General features: G+C 38.6%; 1 protein-coding gene across 1 annotated transcript; it reads left to right on the top strand.

Annotated features, from left to right (window-relative positions):
• Positions 1 to 21,340: 21,340 nt before the first annotated feature.
• LOC124959941 (olfactory receptor 10A4) lies at positions 21,341 to 22,288 on the top strand. Its single transcript, XM_047518434.1, has one exon. It carries the CDS (start codon positions 21,341 to 21,343, stop codon positions 22,286 to 22,288), a length of 948 nt encoding a protein of 315 aa, XP_047374390.1.
• Positions 22,289 to 24,734: the final 2,446 nt, after the last annotated feature.

Here is a 24,734-nt window from a genome sequence, read left to right as displayed (position 1 = left end):
GCACTTTCTCCAATTTGTGCTATAGCAAAAAAGAGAGAGAGAGAGAGAGAGAGAGGGAGAGAGAGAGAGAGAGAGAGAGAGAGAGAGAGAGAGAAAGAGAATAGGTGTCAATAGACATATGAACCCACCATTGTCTTTCAAACTCCTATACATGAGTAACATCCATATGCCAAATGTGATATGGTTTAAGTCCTCAAGGATTTACCCCAGTTGATAAGACTGGGAGGTGAATAACACACTGGGAGTATTGTTTGACTATGGTCTGAGCCTGTTCCCTATTAAGCTGAAATTCTTTGCATAAACTGGAAGCATTTTGGGCTAAGGAATAAGGTGATACACAGTGTACTGATATAACAAGGTGATCTATAAACATTGTTCTAATAAGGGTCCTAGAAGACCTGAATGAGCATTGAATGTGACCAAAAAAAATGGGTAATATCACTGTTGGACAGTGTTTTGTAAAGATTTAAAAAGCCCGTCACCCCAGTGGCTCAGGAGGCTGAAACAGGAGGATCACAAGTTCAAAGCCAGCCTCAGCAAAAGTGAGGCCCTAAGCAATTCAGTGAGACCCTGTTTTTAAATAAAATACAAAATAGGGCTGGGGATGTGGCTCAGTGGTTGAGTATGCCTGGATTTGATACCAGAACAACCCCCCCGGCAAAAATAAGCTGAAATAATTCCTCAGAGTTTGTATGTCTAGTTGATACCAGTGATGAGAGTCAGGACCAAGTCCCATCTCCCCAGTGTTGAAGATCGAATATCCAAAAAATGCCACGGCAAGCATACAAAGCAAGTTTTATTTAAAGGATAGAAGACAAACTTCCCCAAAAGAAGGGGGCCCAGAGATGGGTGTCCAAGGAAGTGGAGGTGTCCTGCCCCATTTCTACATTTTAGATATCCTTTGTTCTCATGCTTTCTCCTCCCATCCTGCCTATGTGACCAAAAGGGTGGAGTGATCCAAGGGTGGGAATGAAGCCACTCAGGGGCACAGAGAGGAAGGGAGTTACCCAGGGTCTATCTGCTCATTCACTCCTTATAGGGAGGAAAAATTCCCTGGAGGCAGGTAACCTTGGCAACAGGTGGAGGAGCAGGGACTGCTCTGGAGGTACATTCCCCTTGAATCAGCTTCCATCTTCCTGACCCAACCCCATCATTCATTACCTACACTGACTGTCCTTCAGCCCCTCCAGCCTCAATCTCCCAAACCCCTAAGAAGGAAACCCTTACTGCTGAAAGGGAAAATGGGTGATGACCACTCTGGCTGCTTCAAGCTGGGAATGGGCGATGTGGGGCAAGCAGTTTGGGTTTCCCTTTTAGGAATGTTGTGGGTCAGTTGAGGGGTCCATGGTAAAAGTCTTGTTTGGAAACAACAGGTTGTAAAGTCATCTGGGAGATGGGTGCTTCTATGAGAGAAACAAGAAGATTGAGTACTGGAATGAGATTAATACAAAATAAATGTCATAGCATCTGGGACATGTCACTGAATATAATGATGATGATAGAAACCAGTAATCTCTCACCAGAAAGTGCAAGAACTAAAAAGTTGTTCCCATAATAAGGCTGGTGAGGACATGGCCTCTATTTGGGAATATAAATCTTTAACATAATTGCCAGAGTTGTCAGAAATGTAAACATAATACTTAGTTTTAATAATGTCACAGATGTTCCCATAAGATGTATTTAAGATATCTAATGTCATCTGATTTTTGTAAATAGCTCTTTATTGGCATAACCTCTGTGTTTAGTAGAGATCCCTTTTTTTCTGTTACTTAGGGCTAGATAATCATATAGCCAACACAGATCAAGTCTACCTGTGTAGGAGGTTAGGAAGATTTGTAGGCTTTAACTTGGCTGTTGATTAAAAAACTTGTGACTCTTATAGTCCCCTTTGATAGTTATCAGGCACTCCTAAGAATCCCTTTTTGTAACCTCCAGTCTTACTTGCTCTTGGTGGGGCTAACACAAATATACATCTTAACACAAATATACATTAAAGGAACAATTGTCCTTCCTTTTAAATGTCCAAGTATGATTCTGTTTGGGTATAAACTTGTTTTGCTAGGTGTTTAAGACCAAGTTGATCAAATTGACCTTGTTTCTATCTATTGTTAAGTGTCAGCTGAGTACCCACAGGGGGTCATTCTTGGGAACCTGAGAGCAGCCTCTTAGCTCCTTCAGTGCCATCTGCCAGGATGGGTCAGGGTCTCCTTGACCATGTGGCTTCCTTGGAAGCATCAGGGACATCTCCCTGTCCAATGACCCTTCTCTTTGCAGCATGCACATTGGTTGGCTTTCTGTTCTCCAGGGTCTCAGTGATCCCCCTGATCGGGAGGTCATGTGGCCCAGAGTTGCAAAGCCCTTGGAGAAGTTCCCTTGTTCCCTGGGTTTAAGCTGACTCAGAGGGCAAGAGCCAAATATTAGCATTTTTCTTGTCCCTTTTACTTCCTTAACTTTAGTCAGTAAGCTTTGGTCTTAGACATCCAGCAAACCAGTTTCAATAGTCTTAAAATAAGAGTACTTGGTTTTACCTTTAATGTCTATAACTTTACAGTTACTTTGCTCCTTCTATGTAATTGAGGTCAATATTAGTACTGGAAGTCAGCCTTACATCCTGTTTGTCCTATAGATGATAACCTATTATCTTAAATTAATTCACTGTTATATTAGAAGTTGTACTTCTATAAGTCACTAACAAACAATAGTTACAAAGTTTACAAGGAAAATATAAAATGAAATTAACAAGAGTAAAAAAAAAATTAGTTCATATAATATCCATGAACAAAGAAACATAATTTTTATAATTACAAACCTTTACTTTAAACTTTAGTTTGAAGAACACCAGTTTGATAAAATGTTCTTCTAAACCTTATACTTTAAAGACTTGTATACTTGGAAGATATGAATACTTTTGTTATACCACAAAGCCAGTAATAGCATCACAATTACACTGATGTTCTTTTATTAATCAAGTTTAGCTTCTAAAGAAAAATTTAGACTCAGTAATATAGTGCAATACTCTAAAATAACAGTTGCATTTAACCAGAGTTGTGAAAAACCTAATTCCTTTAAGACTAGTTCCTCTAAATAATAAAACTTAACAGACACAAGAAATTATCTTGATAAGAGCAGATTAATGCTTAAAAAAATCTTTGTTACCTCAACCCATAGAGGATTAAACTTTGGTTTATATCATTACATTAATATTTGATCTTAGGAAAAATGTTAAATAACTTTAGCTGATTGTGCTTATATATAACCAACTTAGTTACACAAACTTTTTGAAATTTTCCCTCCATAAACCTTTAGTAACTCACTTAGACATTTCTATAACTTTTTATGTTACCACACAAAAGACTTTTTCATCCAAAACTTTTTTCCTTCTTCTTTCCATACTAAAATATAGTTCCATACCTAGAACATTCTTATATCTCTTTTCTAGGTGTTGGTCCCTTTTTGGTCCCTTTTTAAAAATTCGCATTCTGAAATAACCCTTATAAAATTTTTGTAGACAAATTACTACATTTTAATAAGATGAAATATTTTTGTTTTTATAGTACTTTAATTGAAACCCAACTGAAACCTCTTTTACTATTTGTGTGTAAATTACAACTGTTAGAATCTTAACTCTTACCAAACTTCTTTTAGTGAAGATTCAGAAATAATGCAATCTCAAATCTTTTTCATTTGCCAATTTATGAAAACACATATAGTGTTTAAATATATTACCTTATGGAATTTAAGAGGTTAAGACTACTTAATTTTGTATTTAGCAGTTGATGTCTTAGCACTTTAATTTTGTAAATTAATCTGATGTCTCCTCTAACAGATGCATTTATGAAGATTAATCCCATCGATGTTAAATCTAATTTACTCATTTTTAACTATACAAACCAAGATATCAGCCAAGTGTAGTTAACAGTATGAGTCATCTCTTCCTTGTTGAAGAAGAAACCTAGAAACAATGGATATTACAGTCTAGACAGTTTATAGAAAGAAACCAACACTCTAAAATGTCTGACCAGATTGAAAAACTTGCAAGTTAGTAATTTTAAAGACATCTTTATTCTCATCCGTTTGCGTAATTTAAATTGAACTTTTTAAGTCACGTGAACCAAAAGGATCCATTTCTCATTTAAATTTTATTTATGAGTACTCATTTATCTATATGCCAATTTTGACACCATGGACATGATATGGACACAAGCACATATGTAAGACACAACAGTACAATACACAGGCGGCACACACACATAAGACAGACAGAATCAGAGATCTCGTATCTGTTTGTAGGTAGATCTCCACAAGTAGGAGGCAATGCTATAGATGTTTATTAAAGACTCTATTAGCTTTGACCTGTTAGAAATTTAAATAGAGTCTATCAGACATTTACATTATGACTTAAATATAGGGCAGGTCTGTACAGTTGGAAATGCTAGGTGCAAAGTCTGACAGCCATGTTGGACACTGAAATCAAAGGTTCAGGTGGCCACTTGTCCTTGATGGCTATCAGATTTATTCCCAACATCACCATGTCTATGTCCTTCTTAGGATTTTGTAAAAGGAGATTTTTCTCAATATACTTGAGAGCTAACCCTTGAAAAATTGGCCTCTGAATAAAGACAGAGTGTAGAAACCTCTATTACTAGATAAAATAAGACCGATCAGAAAAAATATATTAATTTAGGCACACTGGATCAAACGTGAATTCACCGTAAACCCATGAGCTCAAAAATAGAATTAAAAAAAGAAGAAGAAAAGAAACCAGGACACAGCCATAATTACCCTAGTAAAGAAGCATGCAGAACATCTTTATCAGATCAGAATGCACTTTTTGGCTCAGATTAGAGTCAGTTTAGATATCTGAAAAGTTTAAGAGTCCTGACAGCCTCAGGTAAAGATTCTCAAGGTAAAGAAGACTTGTATATATGAGATAATTCCATCATCCCTCCCTGTGCAGTAGTATTTCGGGAAAAAATTGTTAAGAAAGCAGGGTGCTAAGATAGCCAGCCATCCAAATCACACAAGCAGCTTGAATTTAAAAGTGACACTGTTTTCCCTTCATTTCCAAATCAGTTCTCTGCAAGCCTAGCAAGTCCTATAGGCCTCTGCAATTTACATTTCAAATGCAAGCCTTAGAGGGACAATGATCTGGAAGAAGTCATTACTCCCAGTTGGTAAACAAGCCAGGTTGGATGCAGATGATTATGAGATTTCTTTTTTCCAAAGATGACTCGGTCATTTCCCACCCTGGCAGCAGAAGAAAATGAAATGCTTTTTCTTGAGCATCTGTGGGTCAAGCTTATCCCAATTTTTCAGTATGCAGGCTAATGGTGAACCTGACATAACTGTTGAGAACAAATCTCCCCTCTGAATAAGAAAAAAGAAAGACCTCAGAAGCCCAAGCCAGAGAAAACTACCCATCACTAGGGACATCTCCCATTAACTTCTGATGGTCCAGCACATCTGTTTCTCACCTCATGGTTCTGCCAATTCTATCGCTGGCTGAATTGGCAGAATGCTAGGACCTTGGTTCCCTCCATGCCAAAGACCCAGGAGAATTCAGACTTAGAGGCATGCCTGACCTTCTCCTGCCATCATAAACTTCCACATGTGATGACCCACAGAAAAAAAAGTCTGTGATGGGGAACATTTCTCTGTTCTCTGGGCTAAAGGAATCTCCAGAGGGTAAGAAAACATCTAGTGTCATTAGATGCTTAACACCCTTTTCTCGGAGGAGTTTATTGAAGGGGTGAATTGCAACTGCCTCTCTTTTGCAGCCAAACAAACTTGTGGAGCACATTGGAGCACAGAAGCAACAATGGAAAGAATCCCTACAAAGGCTTACTACATGAACCCAGGCATTTCCTTTCAAATCACTCCATGTAAAATGTCCCTATTTCAATGGCTGGTGTCTGATTGGCGAGGGGAGGTGGGTAGTCAGGAGGAGCTAGCACAGGAGAGTGCAGTATGGCTCATCCCGAGGCCTGTTATTGAGGCTTTCACCAGTGCCACTTAATCGCCAGTTACCACAGGATACCCCAAAAAAGCCATCAGGAGAGGACTCAGGAGAAGAAACCTTTGAGGTTCACGAGGGAGTGCCCCTCCCCCCGTCACAATCTCACAGTTGTTCCAACCCTTTGTCTGTCTCCATGCATCCAAAGGCAGACTGGGATTAGAGACATTGTGTTCTCATGCCAGAAGCATTCTGAGCTTGGACATGTAGTGAGAAATGCCTTTGGCAGAACCAAACATGCCTGACCTGCTGGACAGGTGACTAAGATCCACCTAGGCCATGAATCCAGTTACCTGAGTCTTGTAGAATGGTGACTTGCACTAAACTGCTTTTAATTAGCAGAGAGGTGTCCATTATTGTTTTCCAGAAAGAAGAGAAAGGCACACCTTGAAAAGATGTGGGATGCGTGTGAAGGAGCTTACCTTGGTGACAATCTCAGTGGGAACTCCAGAGATGATACCCCTGATGAGAATCAGGGCCAGGTCCCATCTCCCCAGTGTTGAACATCCGAAAAATGCCAAGGCAAGCGTACAAAGCAAGTTTTATTTAAAGGATAGAACACAGATTTCTCCAAAAGATTGGGGCCCCAGAGCTGGAGGTGGAAATGTCCTGCCCTTTTATACATTTTAGATTTCCTTTGTTCTCATGCTCTCTCCTCCCATCCTGCCTATGTGACCCAAAAGATAGAGTGATCCAAGGGTGGGAATGAAGCCACCCAAGGTGCAGGCAATAAGGGAGCCACAGAGGGTCTGTCTGCTCATTCACTCCATATAGGGAGGAACAATACCCTGGAGGCAGGTAACCTTGGCAACAGGTGGAGGAGGGGGAGGTATTAATATTCCATTCTCTTAAATCAGCTTCCATCTTGCCAACCCAACCCAATCATTTCTTACCTACACTGATTGTCCTTTTGCCCCTTGGCCTTACAGTGGGGGCTGTTTCAATCGTCACCAGGGGTGTACCCATTGCATAAGCACTATCACTATAAATATTAACAGATTTTAATGAAAGTTATTTCAAGGGAACCATTAAGGAAAGCAATATGGAGATTCCTTGGAAAACCTGGAATGGAACCACCATTTGAGCACCATTAGTGGTTTATGCCTAAAGGACTTAAAATAAGCATACAATAGTGATGTAGCTACATCAATGTTTATAGCAGTTCAATTCACAATAGCCAAACTGGGAAAACAAACTAGGTGCTCTTCAAAAGATTAATGGATAAAGAAAATGTAGTATACATACACAGTGGAATATTACTCAACCTTAAAGAAAAATGAAATTATGGCATTTGCTTGTAAATGGATGGAACTGGAGAATATCATGCTAAGTGAAATAAGTCAATCCCAAAAAAACAAAGGCCGAATGTTTTCTCTGATACTCAGATGCTAATTCACAATAAGAGGGGGGTGGCTTGGGAAGAATAGTGGTACTTTGGATTAGACAGATGGGAGTGAAGGAAGGGAGGAAGTATGTGGGTAGGAATTATAATAGAACAATTTGTACATTATTACCCTATGTGCATATACAATTACATTTCCTGTGTAACTCTACATCACATACAACCAGAAGAATGAAAAATTGTACTCCATCTATATATGATGTGCCAAAATGCATTCTACTGTCACGTATAACTAATTGAACAATTTTTTTTTAATTGTTGCAGGGCAAAAACTATGGCTCATATTACAGCATGCTATGCAGAAGAAAACTTTTTTTCTGAAAAACCTTAGACTCTTTTTTGTTATAAATTCCAGCCCTCCCTGAGCTGGATCCATCAGTAAAAAGTGTTAGAGCCTGGGAAATTGGTTTAGTGGAAACAATTTTAGGGAAAACAAAAGTGGTCATGAAAGCAAACTGTAAAATTTTATTAACAGGATAATGGCTATCTATTTGCCAGAAAAATTAGCAAGTATGATCTGCCAAATTGTGGAATACTGCCAAAGCCAATTTTGTTGTGCAGTAGTAAAAGAGACTACAGTAAGAGAAGGTTCTATGCACTTGATATGGAGCTTCTGCAATTAGTTGAGTGACTACATCATGAAAAGGGTTTAAAAATTTGGATGTGGCAGGTTAAGCCATTCTATAATTCCTGGATTTTTCAAAAGGATTCCCATAGGGGTATGAGTTGTAGGAAAAATTGGTACCTGAATAGATTATTTAGGTCAACCCTAGTAAGTTGGGCCACTTGAAGAATAGACTCAACCTGAGTCAGCTCCAGTCTTTAGCTTCAGGAGTAAGTTGCTGGGGAGAAGACAGAGAGGGATCTCCTCTGAGGATATTGAACAAAGGTCCTGGGTCTGATGTAGTTAATTTTTAAAAGAAGACCATAAAAAAGTAATGTCACGTAGGAGTTTTTGGAAGTCATTGAGAATATGTGAAGTGTCTCTCCTAATTCACAGCTGCTGGGGATGAACCATGTGCCCTTCAATTAAACTTCTAAGATATTGAAAGGGAGAAAACTTTTGAACCTTTTCTGGAGCTATACATAACCCATGTGCAATAAGAGAAGTATGCAAGTCATAAAGACTTCCTGGAGCACTAACAATTCTGCATCAGTAATTCAGATGTCATCCATGTAATGGGTAACATATGCATTGGGATATTTTATACAAATGAGGAGACAGCTTGATCTACAAAGTGTTGGCATAAAGTAGAGCTGTTAGCCATTCCCTGTGGCAACACTTTCCAGCAATAACATTTTACTGTCTCTTTAAAATTTACTTGTAGGGACACTAAATGTAAAGCATTTATGATCCCTGGGGTGCAAATAAGTGATAGGACAAAGGAATCGCAGTAGGGGATGGCAGTCCAGGCTCTAGAGGGCCCATAGCCCCCATAGTATTGCTGACTGCCCTAAGGTCCTACAGTAGTCTCCAACTTCCAGATTTTTTTCTTAATCACAAAATAGGAGTATTCTAAGAACTAAAAGTAAATTTAATATGACCAGCCTGAAGCTGTTTTTTTACTAATAGTTTAGTTGCTTGAAGCTTCTCTCCTGTTAGGGACCATTGATTGACCCAAAAAAGGATCATCAGAAAGCCAAATGATCTGGGCTGCTGTTTTTTGGGTGGGATTGATGATGAAAGCCCCTAGTGAAAAGGTAAGGAATCATTATGGCCTAGTTGTATTTGCCCCTGTTGGTGAGAGGCAGGAATTGGAAGCAGTCTACCTTGTTGCATTTTACCTAATTCTTTAGTAGGGTTCAAACCTGGGTTTAACATTTGAGAGGTGACCACTGAGTTGGGACTGAATAATAAAACACCCACCTCAGTTAGTACATCTCTTCCCCAGAGATTAACAGGAAGATGATCCAGGACATAAGGCTTAACCAATCCAGTATTACCTTTAGGATCCTCCCATCGAAGTTGCTGAGCACTTTGTTGGGGCAGGGAAACCTGACCAACACCTTGTAAGTCTGCGGAGGCCATCTTCAGGGACCAAGACTTTGGCCAATGCCTCAGGGCAATAACAGAGACATCAGCCCCAGTCTCTATCACACCTTGAAAAGATTTTCCATTTAATTTTAATTCAAGTTCTGGATGCCCCTGTTTAATCATATGTGACCAGTACACCTGATCAGAGGAGCCAAAACCTCTTTCTTTTCTAGGTTCAAAAGAAAGAATTTTACCAGTCAGTCCATAAGGCAAAAGAACCATTTGTGCTATCCTAGTCTTGGGAAGAATTTGAACAACAGTATTAATTGTTTGTGTCATGACCTTAATTTCTCCTTCATAGTCAGGATCTATGACTCCTGGTAACACTTGGAAACCTTTCATGGTTAGACTACTTCTTCCCAAAATAAGTCCTATAACACCTTGTGGCAGGGGACCATAAACTCCTGTAGGAATAGCCTGGGGGCCCATCTCTGGGGTCAGTACAAATCTGGAGGTGGGACAGAGGTCCAATCCCGTGCTTCTGAAAGTTAGCATGGTAGAGGTCCCTGATTGTGGGTTTGCAGGTTGCCGTGGCCTATACAGCTGTGGTGGGGTAAGTGACAGCTTCCCCCCTGTCTGTCGGGGCTGGGGTGGGCCCAGTGGGCAGTTTCCCTGCAGAGGGATTAAAGGATGTCCATGTATGTCTGTGCATGATTTACATTCATTTACCCAATGATTACCCCGCTGGCATTGAGGGCATATCTCTAGTGGTCGTGGAGAGCCCTGACTCCCACTAACCTTTACAGGAACAGAGCAATATTTATAATTTTTGGCATAATGCCCAGACTTGCCACCATGGAAAGGAAGTCCCTTGAGCTTATCTTTTTGCTTGTCTGGATGAAAAACCTCTTTTAATGCTGTGGCAAAAGCCACCCCTGGAATATATGATGGCCCAATGTCTGCACATATATGAATAAAGTCACTCACAGTACCCTTCTTTCGATAAGGGCGCAATGCATCTTGGCAAGTCTTATTTGCATTTTCAAATGCCAATTGTTTTACCAAAATATTTCCAGCATCAGGATCCGCAATAATTCCACTTGTAGCCTGACACAAGCGAGCCACAAAATCAGCATAAAGCTCATCTGGTCCTTGTCTAATTTTACTGATATCTGTTGTTTTTTCTCCTTTTGTTGGCAAACCCCTCCACGCTTTTCTTGCACATATATTTATTTGCTGATAAGCTCGTAGTGTATAACTTAGCTGATTTTGTAAATCCTGAAAGGCTCCAGTCCCTGTTAACATCTCTGTAGTAATGTTTACCCCATGTGTCTGATTTCGAACTGCCTGTTCACCACTGGCTTCCACCCAGTCTGACTTCCACATTAGGTAATCTCCAGGACTCAAACATGCCTTAGCCAGAACCTGCCAATCATTGGGAGTCAGGGCTTCATTAGAGATAGTATCAAGCAAGCTAATGACAAATGGGGAAGTTGGTCCATATGTGCTAGAAGCTGTTTGTAGATCTTTTAAGGTCTTAAAAGGAATAGGCTCACACATATGTAACATTCGGCCAGGATTATTGGAATTAGCCCTTTCTATTACAGGAAAAATTCGAAAGCCTGAAATATCTTCCCCAGCCTGTCTAGCCTCTCGTAAGCTCAACTGGAGTGGGGACAAAGCCAGCGGCCAGGAAACAGTTGACATTCTTGATTTGGCAACCAAAGTAGAGGGCACTGGAGGCCCAGTTAAAGTCAAAGAAGCAAAGTGTTTAGTCATTCCTTTGTTACTATCAGAAACATCTCTCTTTGCCCACTGACGTTGATCTCGATTCACCTTGAATTTTAATTCTTGTTCGTATTGCAAGGGCAATGATTTATTACCTGAGCTTACCACCACAACCAGTGGAGGAGGAGGTGGTGCAGAGGGCAGACAAGACTTTAGAGTCTGACACCCATCCAACATTTGTTTCAGATCTGTTGCCAGGGTAGAAGAGGGTAATCTTAATTCCTTTCGGGTGGGATTTAAACAGTCCCTAATTAATGACCACAAGGTAAAAGTTGGTATGGGAATTTTATCTGGACCCTCACTAGTATAGCGAGCACACAGCTGCTTTCCTACCTTCTCCCAAGAATCTAAATTTAAAATGCCCTCCTCTAGGAACCAGGGGCAAGTTTCATTGACAAAATTTAAAAATTCAGCGAGTTGATGACTTTTAATGGGACAACCTTGAGCTTTAAGCACTACTCTAAGCATTTGCACATAAAAGGTCCTCTCTTGAGAACCTGAATTTCCCATGTTTTACACCCAGCTACTGATAGTACCTTCTTTTGTCACCTCAAAATTTTGCTATTCTACACAGTGACCTCTTCTTTGGTCAGGATCTCAAAATTGTATACTCACGTCTTTCAGAAGCATCTCCTCATCTGATTCTTCTTTTTTAAGTTCACCTGTAATTGAGCCTCAACCAAAAAAGGATCTCAAGTAGGGGCAACTGGAGAAAACCACAGAGACAAAGAAAAACACAGAGACCTTTGTAAGCAAAGCTTAGGTCAGGTGGGGCACTGCTCTTCGATGGAGGAACAGTAACCCAGAACTAGCTCCACAGTTTATTTTATAGGGTCTCATAATCAGAAAGTTTGACTATAGAGGCATTGTAAATTGTTCAAGGCTTGTGAGTTTTCAAGAGAATTCTTTGTGCACTAAAATGTTACAGAACTAGAAACATTTCTGTAACTACCTGCTGTGATAGTGTTCAGAACATCCTGCCACCATCCTGCTTTGCCCAGAAAACCCACTGTACTGGAACATCTGATAACTATTAGCAGCAGAGCAGAGTACCAAGGCTGTTCACATCCTTATCTTTTGGCAAAGGATGTTTCCTAAGCTTGGCTTTTGCCTATACCACAGGATCAGCCAATGACCAAGACTCATTCACTCTCCCCACAGCATGAATTACTCTCTCCTATGTGCATCAATTCTAAGTTTATCAATAGAAAATTTAAATTTTGTTTACTTTTATGTATATATTTTCACATTCATTGTCCACTAGAGTACTTTAAAAGTGAGACCTGCACAAGTGTTTCTATTTTAAAATAACATAAACAATCCTGAATACTTTATGTTTTACAGATCTTTACACTAAAAATATTATGATGAAATAGAGTAACAGTTAGGGTCAGACTCAAAATATATGCATCTTTGAAACCAGAGTAGTACCAGAAACAATTGGTACCTAAGGAGACGACAGAGACTGACCAGGCAGACAGCTCAGTGAGGCTGAAGTTTGCCACAGTAGATATTTAACATGCATAATAATCAAATAATGAAAATATCAGCAGTGCTTTAATTAGAATAATAGTGTTTGGTACTAAGATGACGCAGATGAATGTGACAGTCTGAACCAGAGGGGTAGCCCATAGGTTGTCATGGGAGTCCGTACCACTTTCCAAGGACCAAAAACTGCACAAAGCAAATGATACCCCTTTCTAAGATTCCATCCTCAGATTTTTCTCCAGATCCTTTCATGAGTAATTTGACTTGAACACAAATATTCAAGCCCTCCCTCAAGAATATGCATTAATCACCAGAAACGATGCAATCTAACATAGTGAATACATCATCTTCAAAGCATCTTTGTTTTTCACAATAGACTCAAGAATGACACATCATTATATAGGGCAGTGATAGTTCTTCATCTCCTACTTAAATAGTAGCCCCCTTTGAGATTTCTAGGACTCAGAAAACAACTCGTTAATTTACCTCTTAAAGGCTTCTGTCCTGTTCATCTAAATACAAGTCTGAAGCTTTGAGGTCGCTACTCATAATAACATTATTACCTAGGTCCCTCATGTCCAAATACATGTCTAGAAAAAAGGATAATAGCACTGAATTTTTATAGCTACACTCTTGTCTTCAAGTTACATATTCATTGCAGCAGTAATTTTAAATTTTATTATGATTCTTTGATGTTTGTTTTTCTTTTTAAATTTTATATTCCATTAGGCAATAGTGCCTGGTACTTGTTAGGCACCCAATGAATTTTTTTTTGAATAAGCAAAAAACATTCAAAGTGATTCTCATGCATTTTTTTGCCATTGGAATCTATGTTACAATTGCTTCTCCTGCAAATGCTAGGAGTATTTTGTAGAACAAAGCATAATTTGAAAGTGCCATTTTAATCATAACAAACTATAGCAGACTTTTTAAATGGGAGTGAGACAAAAATTATGTTGACTATGACTTGTGGAAATTTTAAAGCAAATGTGTTTAGACACTGTGCTAGATAACAAGCAAGTAAAAATGAATAAGTCAGATGCAGTTACTGCTTTCAGTAAGAAACATGCAAACAACTATTTCAAAAGCATTGTGAGAAATGTTCAGATATCCACTTGAGCCTATAATGAACCACTTGAGCCTATAATCTTCTGGAGGAAATTGTATCCCAAACACTGACCATACCTTACTCTCTTGACTTCAATTCCTGTTCCAAAAGGGTTCAGATCATAACCTTGTGACTCAGATTTTCTTTTTTTTCATTTTTTAAAATTTTATTTATTCTAATAAGTTGTACAAGACAGTAGAATGTATTTATACACTTTGATAGATCATACATAAATGGAGTGTAATCTTTCATTTTTCTGATTATACATATTGCAGGATCACATCGTTCATGCTGTCATACATGTACATGAGGTAATAATGTCTGTTTCACTCTACAATCACTTTCTTTCCTTGTCTTAACCTAGAGTTAGTAACCTCCTCAACTGATTATTGTTTTTGTTAATATTTTCCATTTGGTTTAAACAATGATTAATTGATTGTCTTCCTTATGCCTGAAAACTCCTGAGTTCAGGTCAAAAACACTCTTGAGAAACAGTCAGTGAGGATCAAAATTGAGGGGATATATAAAAGAATGTCAGCAGGTTCCTTTAGTCTCTCTGGAGTCCACACCCTGGATGGTGAACAGACCACTGAGTTTTGTCCCTCTGCTCTTGTGACCTCACATGTACAGGAAAAGTTGGAGCTGAAATAAAGAAATAATTCCTCCAATTATAGGAATGCAGAATCTTCATGAATTTTTGGACTCCTGGGAATTCTCCAAAACTCACACTGTCAGAAATTAAATCTATGACTTCACCTGAGGAAGGAGAAACATTGGGGGAATCACTTCCCTATAGTAAACAGCAGGGAATGAAATAGTCCTGAGACCCAGGCTGGAATCCTCTAGAGTGGTTGATGCGGGCCCAACCCAGATCATCTCTGGAGTGACAAACACTGTACAACTCAAAGCTTCTTTATAGGACTAACCCAGTCACAGCATAGGATTTACCTGGGGCGACTGGCACAGCCCTGTGACAAAGTTTTTTGGAGAATATGACAAAGACACTACTCAGAATCCACAGCAATGCAGACTGAGGCGGGCCAAACCCAGAGGGTCTCTGAAATGACTGACAAAGACACAGTCAAGGACTTCTCTGGAATGGCTTGCACAGAAAAGCCATAATTTAGGACTCCCCTGGAGTCACTCATTCAGAAATTTTCCAAGGCTGCTTTAGAGGGACTGACACAGACCAGGACTTCTCTGGAATTTACATAGATGTCACCTGCAGGAGGTGAGTAAAGGGGCATAGACTTGATACCTCTTGTAAAGAGAATGGCTCACCACAAAAGTATATTCTCTCTGACACATTTCTGAGAGACATGGGAAGTCATCAGAGGCTTCATGAAAAGGACATGGAGTCTTATAAGACTTAACAAACCAGGGAAACTGGGGAAGGATAGAACCAATGTGTGTGTGTGTATATATATATGCATACACACACACACCACACACACACACTATGCTCTAGATTACTCACTTTGAGTGAGTAATATATATTTGAGTGAGTACATATATATTACCTCATTTCACTCTCATAAATCACCCTATCAGTTAGGGAGGGCATTTATTATAACTAACATTTTACAATTGAGAAAACCATAATTTTAAAAAGGTTATTTCAGTAAAGTGTCTCACAGATTAAAAAACTAACGTCCAGAACTTTAACTGTGAGCTCATGACACCAGAGTCCTTGCCATTATAGTTGTGTGGTCTCAAATGATTGTTTATGCAGTAGTTTCAAAGAGTTCTCTTAAATAAATTATCTGTTCTTCTTTATTGAAACAAAACACAGAATCTCCAGATATTGTGCCTAGAAGGGAACACTCTGAACAGAGATGTAGCTGACTGGGTAACCTCAACTGTTACCCAATAACTTTCCCCTTCCCTAGCATTCTTTCTCCCTGTCTGATGACTACAGTTAAACCACGATTATCAAAAATTCTGCTGCACAAGAACTTAGGTAGAACAGTACCTGAATTGTGCTACACTGAGAACGTTCTTACAACCATAACTACATTCATGCAGTTAGAGAAAAGTCAGTTCTTCAAAATCTTCCCAGTAACTTCACCTCTCAGTAGGGGAAAAACAAAGAAAATTAGAAACAGTAGAGAACTATGAAAGATATGGAAGAGAGAGGAAAAGATAATTCAAAAGAAGAAAATATGAAAGGTAAGATTAAAGAGATATCAAGACAAATAGGATGGAAAATACATTATTAAACTCTATGGAAAGGAGGCAGATGCAAAGTCCTGAATCAGGTTTCACAGCGTGTTTTTTGCAACCCTCAGGCCTTCAGGAGATGCATGAGGGGCTATTTCATGGCAAAGAAGTAAAGCAAGTCAGGCAAATGAAGTTCTGAGCCCCTGCCTCTTCCTTAAGTCCAAATCCTCATTGAATTTAAAAATTACCATTCCCTGTAAAATATCACTTTCTGCTTGGAAAGTCAGAAAACCACTATTAGTCATATGAAAGTTCCCTCAACTTTATTAGTTGATTTTACAGTGACAGTGATATTCTGATACTTTCTGGATCTTTGATCTGAGAACTTTTTTTTTCTTCTAAGCCTTTTATAATATGTTGACCAATGTCTAACTAGATTCATCTTATTGTCTGACCTTAAAAAATTCTTAAACCCTGTTGTGCTTGTAGTTTTTCTCCAGTTTCAGCTGTCATAGGTCTATGCTACACTTTATTACATTGTTTCATATTTATCCAACATCACTTTTTCAGAAGGCTTTAGAATTTTTCTGAACTATAGAAACATCAAAAAATAATAATTATGACAATAAAAATTTAAGTTTGCATAGTGTCATACAATTCTACATTTATTTCCATCTTTCCTACCAGACAATAACTTAAAACATTGTTTAAAAGATCTTTTTTTAATAAACACTTAAAAATTAGTGATTACTTTAACCCATCATGAATTCACTAAGAATTTCATGACAAGAAACCTAATTAACATTTTAAGACATTTTAATGTAGCAACAACAATCTCATGAAAGAATTCACCAAATGCCTTAGTGAAATGTACATAAATCATATCAACATGGAGATCTAATGTCAGTTTCCTCCAGAGGACTTTTTGATCTTCCCCACCCGCCACATGGGTATAATTAATTACTCTGTCCTGTTCATCATTGCATTTTAAAATACCTTGTAACAATAGTTTTTGTATCATAATTATTTTTACAAATAGCAAAAATAGGTAGACCAATTAAGAAATGTCATTAAAATAACTGTTGAGCCAGGCATAGTGGCACAAGCCTGTAATCCCAGCAACTCAGGAGGCTAATATAGGAGGATGGCAAATTCCAGGCAGCTTCAGCAATTTAGTGAGGCCCTAAGCAACTTAAAGAGACCCTGTCTCAAAATGAAGAAATAAAAAGGACTGAGAAGTGGTTCAGTGGTTAACCATCCCTGGTTTCAATCCCAGCACCAAAAAACAAAAAAGTTAATTAGTAATCCTACAAGCATTTGTCATTAGTTATCAAGTATTAGGCAATGTAACATGGATATAATTATGATTTGTGTTTCCAAGGAGTGTTGCAAGAAAAGACACATTTGTGAATATAATTATGATATTAAGCCATTGTGATAAAGGTATTTCAAAATGCTACAATGAATAGCACAGAGTAATTAATTATAACCACGGGGGAGATGGGGATGACCAAAAAGGCCACATTAGATCTCAGTGTTTATGGTTTATCTGCATTTCATTAAGGCACTTGGCAAACTCTTTCATGAAATTCTTTTTGCACATTAAAGAGATATGTTTCAGGTGATAGTACATATAATTGTATTTTTTATACCCAACCTGTTCTAAAAGGATTTAAGTTTGCTGATATAAAAAGTAGATGGTTTTGGTCGGACTTGGTGGTACACACCTGTAATCCCAGCAGCTCGGGAGGGTGAGGCAGGGGGATCTTGAATTCACAGCCAGCCACAGCAAAAATGAGGCATTAAGCAACTCAGTGAGACCCTGTCTCTAAATAAAATACAAAATAGGGCTGGGGATGTGGTTCATTGGTTGAGTACCCCTGAGTTTATCACCCCAAAAAGTAGATGGTTTTGCCCAAGAGATAAAAATTGGTGTGAACCCATTTTGGAATATAACTTAGCTGATAGGCCTCAAGGTCTTGACCCTGTCCTGTGAAATATTTTGATTCGCTATTTGAGGGACGTGGACATCCATGGCATGCTGGTGATGCCAAGCTGTTATAACAAAGATTTTAAAAAATATTTTCTCAGAACATAGCAAAAATTTTAAACAAAACAAATTTAACTTGGAAGACAAAACCTAACATAGCACCTATAAAAATAAATAAAAAACACTCTGCAGTCTGACCTGAATAGCTCCACTAAAGAAACAACAGTGGCATTGAACTATTTTAAAAATAATTAAATCTTAGTCTACATTAAATATTGAGCACTTGGAGTTAAGCCCTCTGCTAGATGCAAAAGGTACCAGTGAATTTATTTGTCCTCAATAGATGTACACATATATAATTATAAAAGTTCTCTAGTAGAGGTTTGCACAAAGTATTGAGAAAGTAAAAGAAATAATTCCTTGACTCTGCCAAGCAGGAGGGCAGGGAAACCTCACAGAGAAAGTGATGTTTTACTGCAGATTCATGGGGTGAGCAGAAAGTTTTGTGTAATTATGGGGAAGTTTCCAAGACAGTCATATGCACAAATGCAAAAATGGGGTAAAAATTGCTTGTTATGTGTAGGAAACAGAAAGTATTCTGGTGTGACTGCAGCAGCAGCTTTTGGGGAACTGGAAGCTGGAAAAACTGAGCAGGAGATCAGAGAAAAGGCCTTGTTAAAGGGTTTGTATTTTGGGGCAGTAGGGAGTGATCAAAGGACATTAAGCAGCTTAATGACTTAATCAAAGTTACCCTCAGATCACACACAAGCTAAGCATGGTTTGAAGAGAATGAACTGGAAGCAGTCTGGTAGTGCAGACCAGAGAAAATGAAAGCCAGAACCTAAAACAGAGGTGGTAGAGATGGCAAAGGTGGCACTGGATCAGTGTTTGGGAGGAAAAAAATCAAGTTTGAAAAATAGATTAAAGGATTATATCCCAGTTCTTGGCTTGTACTTCTGGGTAATGCCATTTACTGAAATGGTATAGATACAAGGAGAAAGTTGAGGGTAAAGGAAGATGATGAATAGGATTTGTCTCATCATTCTTTATATTTTTGCTAATTGTATGATACTATAGAATATTCTTTTGTGTTTATGTCTAAATTTCTTATGAATAAGTTTACAATACCTACCTTATGCCCACATAGATGTTTCCCTGATTGTTTCCCACATTTTCTTCATTTTCCATTAATTCATTCAATGACAATTTACTGAGCTTCTGCCTTTGTAGGCACTGGAGTAAAAATGTGAATAACACAATTTCTATTCTCAAGGAACATATTATCTACAGTATAAAATAGTCATAAAGTAATAATTATTCTAAAATAAGAACAATGAAAGAATGATATTCCACTTCTCCAGTGTTGCTTCTGTATTGACATTTTCTACCCATTCTCAGAACTTGTCTTCCTTTGCTCTTATACTGTCACCCTATGCCAGATGTTCTGGTTTGTTCTTGGCAATGTGCTCAGACTCATTGCCATTCTGAAAAACTGGGTGAAAGTGTCAACTGATGATTAAATTCATGACATGGAGTCAGACCATCCGGGACACCTTCCTGCTTACCCTTAGAGATTTTACTCCATTTTTCTGCCCCTCAGATTCCTTGGTTGTACCAGCATTTTCAAGATGTCATGAAAATCAAATAATACCTGAAAAACTCTTAGAACAAAATGTGACATTTATTTTCTTCTTCATAGATGTTCACTCTTACTATGAAAATAGATGAAACATCAAAGATTTTTATAAAAGAAGTGATACATGGTTGAGCTTTTACAAATAAATAGGAATCAGCAAAATAATTTTTTAACTATTTCCTCTTTTTTTCCTCTTTACCTCCCTCCTTCATTCTCCACTTTTTGCATCTGCTCAGGACTTTACACAAATATCATCTACTCAGTGAAGCCTTCCCTGACACTCTCCACATCCCATATGCCCATCTTTTCTACTTTTTTTCTTCTCTGCTGCTCTTATCACCATCTAACATACTATATCTTCTACTAAAATCATTTGTTTATCATCTCTCTTTCCTATGAGAAAGTGAGTTCTATGAGGGCAGAGACTTTTGTTCACTTTATTTGTCTACAGCAGTACTTGGCTTAGAAGATAATCAATATTTATTGACCAATTAATATCTCATTTAAAGGATTGAGTAGCAGGGCCTCCAGGCTATTTGAGCAATGGTTTGGATAAGAAGTAGGCTTTAGAAAGTAGATTCAGCTGGGTATGGAGAAATATACCTGCAATCCCAGCAATTTAGCCAGGCCCTAAGCGACTTGGTTAGACCCTATCTTGAAAATAAAAAATAAAAAAAGCTGGGGATATAACTCAGTGATAAAGTGCCTCTGGATTCAATCCCTAGTACCAAAAAAGAAGCAGAAGAAAGGAAGTCAGCCTTATCATCATCATTATGATAGTAGCAATAATAATGGATAGCATTTATTGAACATTTTTAATGCACCTGACAACATGCTAAGTGCTTTAGGTTTATTCCTTCATTCAAGTTTTCAGGGTCCCGATATTGAAACTTAGTTATTGATACAATGTCAAAATATTTTCTTTCTTTTTCACAGGATTTTATCTTATTAGTCACACTGGCATATTTGAGTTAGACTTTACTAACATGTAAAATTTGAACCTCAGATTTCTTGAGAATCCAGACACAAATTAACCAAGGGTGTTTAATGAAAAGCTTTATACTTAACACATCTAGATTCCATCCACAGTTTTGGCACTATCTCCAATCTGTGTTCCCTTGGACCACATACAGCCACATGGAGAACATTAATCTCTAAGACAAATAGAATCCCATTTCTATGTTGTGTGTCTTTCTGTTCAGATTGAAATTTTCTGATGTTAAAAATGGAAGTTCCTGCAACATAATAAAGTCTTCCCAAGTATGGGCCTCCAGAGTTGGACCTATTCAGGTGTCCTCTTCAGATATCATTTGATGTGGGTTCGCATTTATTGATTTTCTCCTCCCACCCTTTTGTTTTGCAGAAAACATGTCCTGACTCATCTCACCACCTTTCATTCTGCATCAGGAACCCTTTCTCCAGAAACACTTGACTGGGCTTTCTTAATACCACTGACTGTTAAAGAGAGAAGCATGAAGCTGTGACTGGCCATTCTCCACTTAAAAAAAAAAAAAAAAAGTCAGGATGTGTAGCTATACATTGTGCATCTCAGTTAAGTCTAAAAAAAAAAATGAAATTCTACCCAAAATGTGTAATTCCAATGGTCAAATTTTCTTTTTTATGTGTTGAAGAGGACAGATATTTTATCTTCAACAACCATAACAAGAAAGAGTATGAGGACACAGAAGCTTTCCTTTCTTATAGTATACAGGGGTATAAATAACATGGAGATTTCTTCCTCTCTAGAGTTTAAATGCCCAATGAAATCTTGGGCAGAAGAATGATGTGGGGAAACTTGACAATTGTCAGCGAGTTTGTTCTCGTGAGCTTCTCAACCCTGTCCTCTGAGCTACAGGCTCTACTGTTTCTTCTGTTTTTGACCATTTATTTGATTACCCTAATGGGCAATATCCTCATAATCCTGGTCACTACAGCTGACTCTGCCCTGCAAAGTCCTATGTACTTCTTCCTCAGAAACTTATCCTTCCTGGAGATAGGTTTCAATTTGGTCATTGTGCCCAAGATGCTGGGAACCCTGATCATCCAAGACACAACCATCTCCTTCCTCGGTTGTGCTACTCAGATGTATTTCTTCTTCTTCTTTGGGGCTGCTGAGTGTTGCCTCCTGGCCACAATGGCATATGATCGTTACGTGGCCATCTGTGACCCCTTGCGTTACCCAATCATCATGGGCCGGAGGTCCTGTGCCCAGTTGGCAGCTGCCTCTTGGTTCTCAGGGTTTCCAGTGGCCACTGTGCAAACCACATGGATTTTTAGTTTCCCCTTTTGTGGTCCCAACAGAGTAAACCACTTCTTCTGTGACAGTCCTCCTGTCATTGCACTGGTCTGTGCTGATACCTCTCTGTTCGAATTGGAAGCCTTGACAGCCACTGTCCTATTCATCCTCTTCCCTTTCTTGCTGATCCTGGGGTCCTATGTACGCATCCTATCCACTATCTTCAGGATGCCTTCAGCCGAGGGGAAACGCAAGGCCTTCTCCACCTGCTCCTCCCACCTCCTGGTTGTCTCCCTCTTCTACAGCACTGCGATCCTCACATACTTCCGACCCCGATCTAACACCTCTCCTGAGAACAAGAAGCTGCTGTCACTCTCCTACACAGTGGTGACTCCCATGTTAAACCCCATCATCTACAGCTTAAGAAATAATGAAGTGAAGGCTGCACTGAGGCGGGTTGTTCGCAGGACCCTGGGCCCTCAGAAATTATGACTGACACCTGGAAACTAAAGGGGTAGCATGTGGGGACACAGGAAATGGAATTGAATTCTTCAAATGGGTTTTGGTCTCTACTCTTCCCAGGAGATACAGTGTGCCCACTGGGATCTGAACTTTTGACTAGAATCCATTTTGAATGGAGGAACATGAGCAATGAAATCAGTAGAGCAGGTTCCATATACTGTGAAACTAGGTATAGCAGACTCTTCATAAATGAGGATCCTCTGAAAGTTGAAATTTTTATTACAGCCCACCTTTTTTTTCTGTTTTTACATTCTTTCTGCATTTCATTTTATGATCTTGTACTTTATTTTTCTTGTGTTTATCCAACAACCTTACCTGTATATTTCCAGGATGTTTTTATTTATAAGGTAATGAAAGTAATTATACTGATAATAAATAACTGAATTTTTCATTCTTTCACTCATTTTTTTCAATAAATTTTGAATTTGCACCTAAAATCTCAAAAAAATTTTATTCAGCACTTTGTACATGTCAGACCCTGTTTAGGCACAGTAGTGAACAAAACAGAAAAAAATCTTGCCTCATGGAATCTATATTCTAGTGAGAAAGAGAGACAATGAAAAGGATAGTTAAAATGCCCAGGGTTTAGAATGTACACGTTTAGATAGCTAGCACCTGCGGAGTTGTGCCTCTGCTACAGTGGTCCATGCCTTATGTGGAGAAAGAGTCCACACTGACTACTGCCTAAGTCTCATATTAGCCACGTGGGACATGAAAGTTGCTTGTTATACAGGGTAAAGAACTCCCCAGAGATAAGTAGAGAGATTATGGGAACATGCTGTAAGTAACTCAGATGATTCTTTGCTTACTCAACTTTTTTCTATAATCTTAAGGTGACTGGATGAAATCAACTGTCCTTTTCAAGCTGGCTTCTTATTTGATCAACATAGCAGACTATATTTTTTCCTAGTGAACTAGTATGACTCTGGAGCCTCAGCAAACAACAGCCTTGGGGGCCAGGCAATATATCTGTGTGCAAACATATTCCTAATATTTCACTGATAATCATAGGGTTAAACAGTATTTGCTTCACAAGGCTGTCCCCTCCACCAACCCTATAAATAACCTTACCTTTGTGTGTCATCAAGGAACCAGGTTATTTCATTCCCCATACAAGGTGTCCTTTAGATCTCTTGTAGCAAGGGTTCCCAAATGACAAACTTAACAGCAGGATAACAAATCATTTATTATAGCATGCAATGTGTTATATTAAATTTACATAATGATACACATATAAACACATACTATTTATATTACTTTGTAATTTAACAAGAAGAATGTCAAAACAAATTCTACTGATAGGTTCTATGGTCTGATTTGGACTAGATTGCACCAATGTTCAGGTCAATGTTGAGACAGCAAGGTGCTCAGTGAGCAACTCTGGACTTGGAGTTACACCCAAAAGTTATTTCATTTTGTGTAAAATTCTCAGTACCAGATGATCAAAATTTTATCACAAAGGTAAATCTTCCGAGAGACAAATGATTGGACTGGTGACAAATTAGGGATCAAAGGCAAACAAAGTTCTGGATATATGGCTCAAGAAGGGGTTCCTATAACCAAGAGCCTCAGCATCAGGTGTGGCAAATGTTTTTGTAAATCCCTTTAAGGTATTACCAGACTTCCTGTTATGGTTTAGTTGTGGTATCCTCCAAAAGCTCATGTGTGAGACAATGCAAGAAGATTTGGAGAAGAAATGATTGGATTATATCAGTGAAATTGATCCCTGATGGGATTAACTGAGTGGTAATTGAAGTGGTAGGGTGTGGCTGGAGGAGGAGGGAATTGGGGCGTGGCTTTGGGGGTATATATTTTGAATCTGGAGAGTGGTGTCTTCTCTGCTTCCTGATAATGTGAGCTGCTTCCCTCTGCCACACTCTCCCACCAGGATGTTCAGCCTCACTTTGAGCCTGAAGGAATGGAGCCAGTCCTCAATGGACCAAGACCTCTGATACTGTGAGCTCCCAAATAAATTTTTCTCCTTTAAAATTGTTCTAGTCAGATATTTCAGTCACAGCAGCAAAATATCTAACTAAAACACTTCCTACCCAGGTTGCCTTCTCTGGATTTAGAGTCTTTCAAGTTTTCCTAAACCAATAAACGAAAGAGTACTGAGAAGAAAATAAGGTGGGGAGACATATGAAAAATATAGACTATAATTTTAAAAACTATAGAGAACAATGATGACTGCCTCTCATACCTACTTCACACAACTTCCCAATAGAAAGCTTCCCAATAGAAACACCCTTCCAGAGACACTGCCCTAAAGACTTCAGGAGCAAATATATGTCCTGAAATTCCATCCACCTGACCGTGGAATCAAAAGGTCCCATCCCAATAAAACTTGAACATCAAAACCTGTACCTTGCCAGAAGACGCTCAAAAAATTTTAAAATGAAGATCAGCGTATGCCAAA

This window comes from Sciurus carolinensis, chromosome 11, assembly GCF_902686445.1.
Source record: "Sciurus carolinensis chromosome 11, mSciCar1.2, whole genome shotgun sequence".
Taxonomy (NCBI): Eukaryota; Metazoa; Chordata; class Mammalia; order Rodentia; family Sciuridae; genus Sciurus; species Sciurus carolinensis.
Note: the sequence above shows the minus strand (reverse complement) of the source record. Positions and strands in the feature narration are given on the sequence as shown.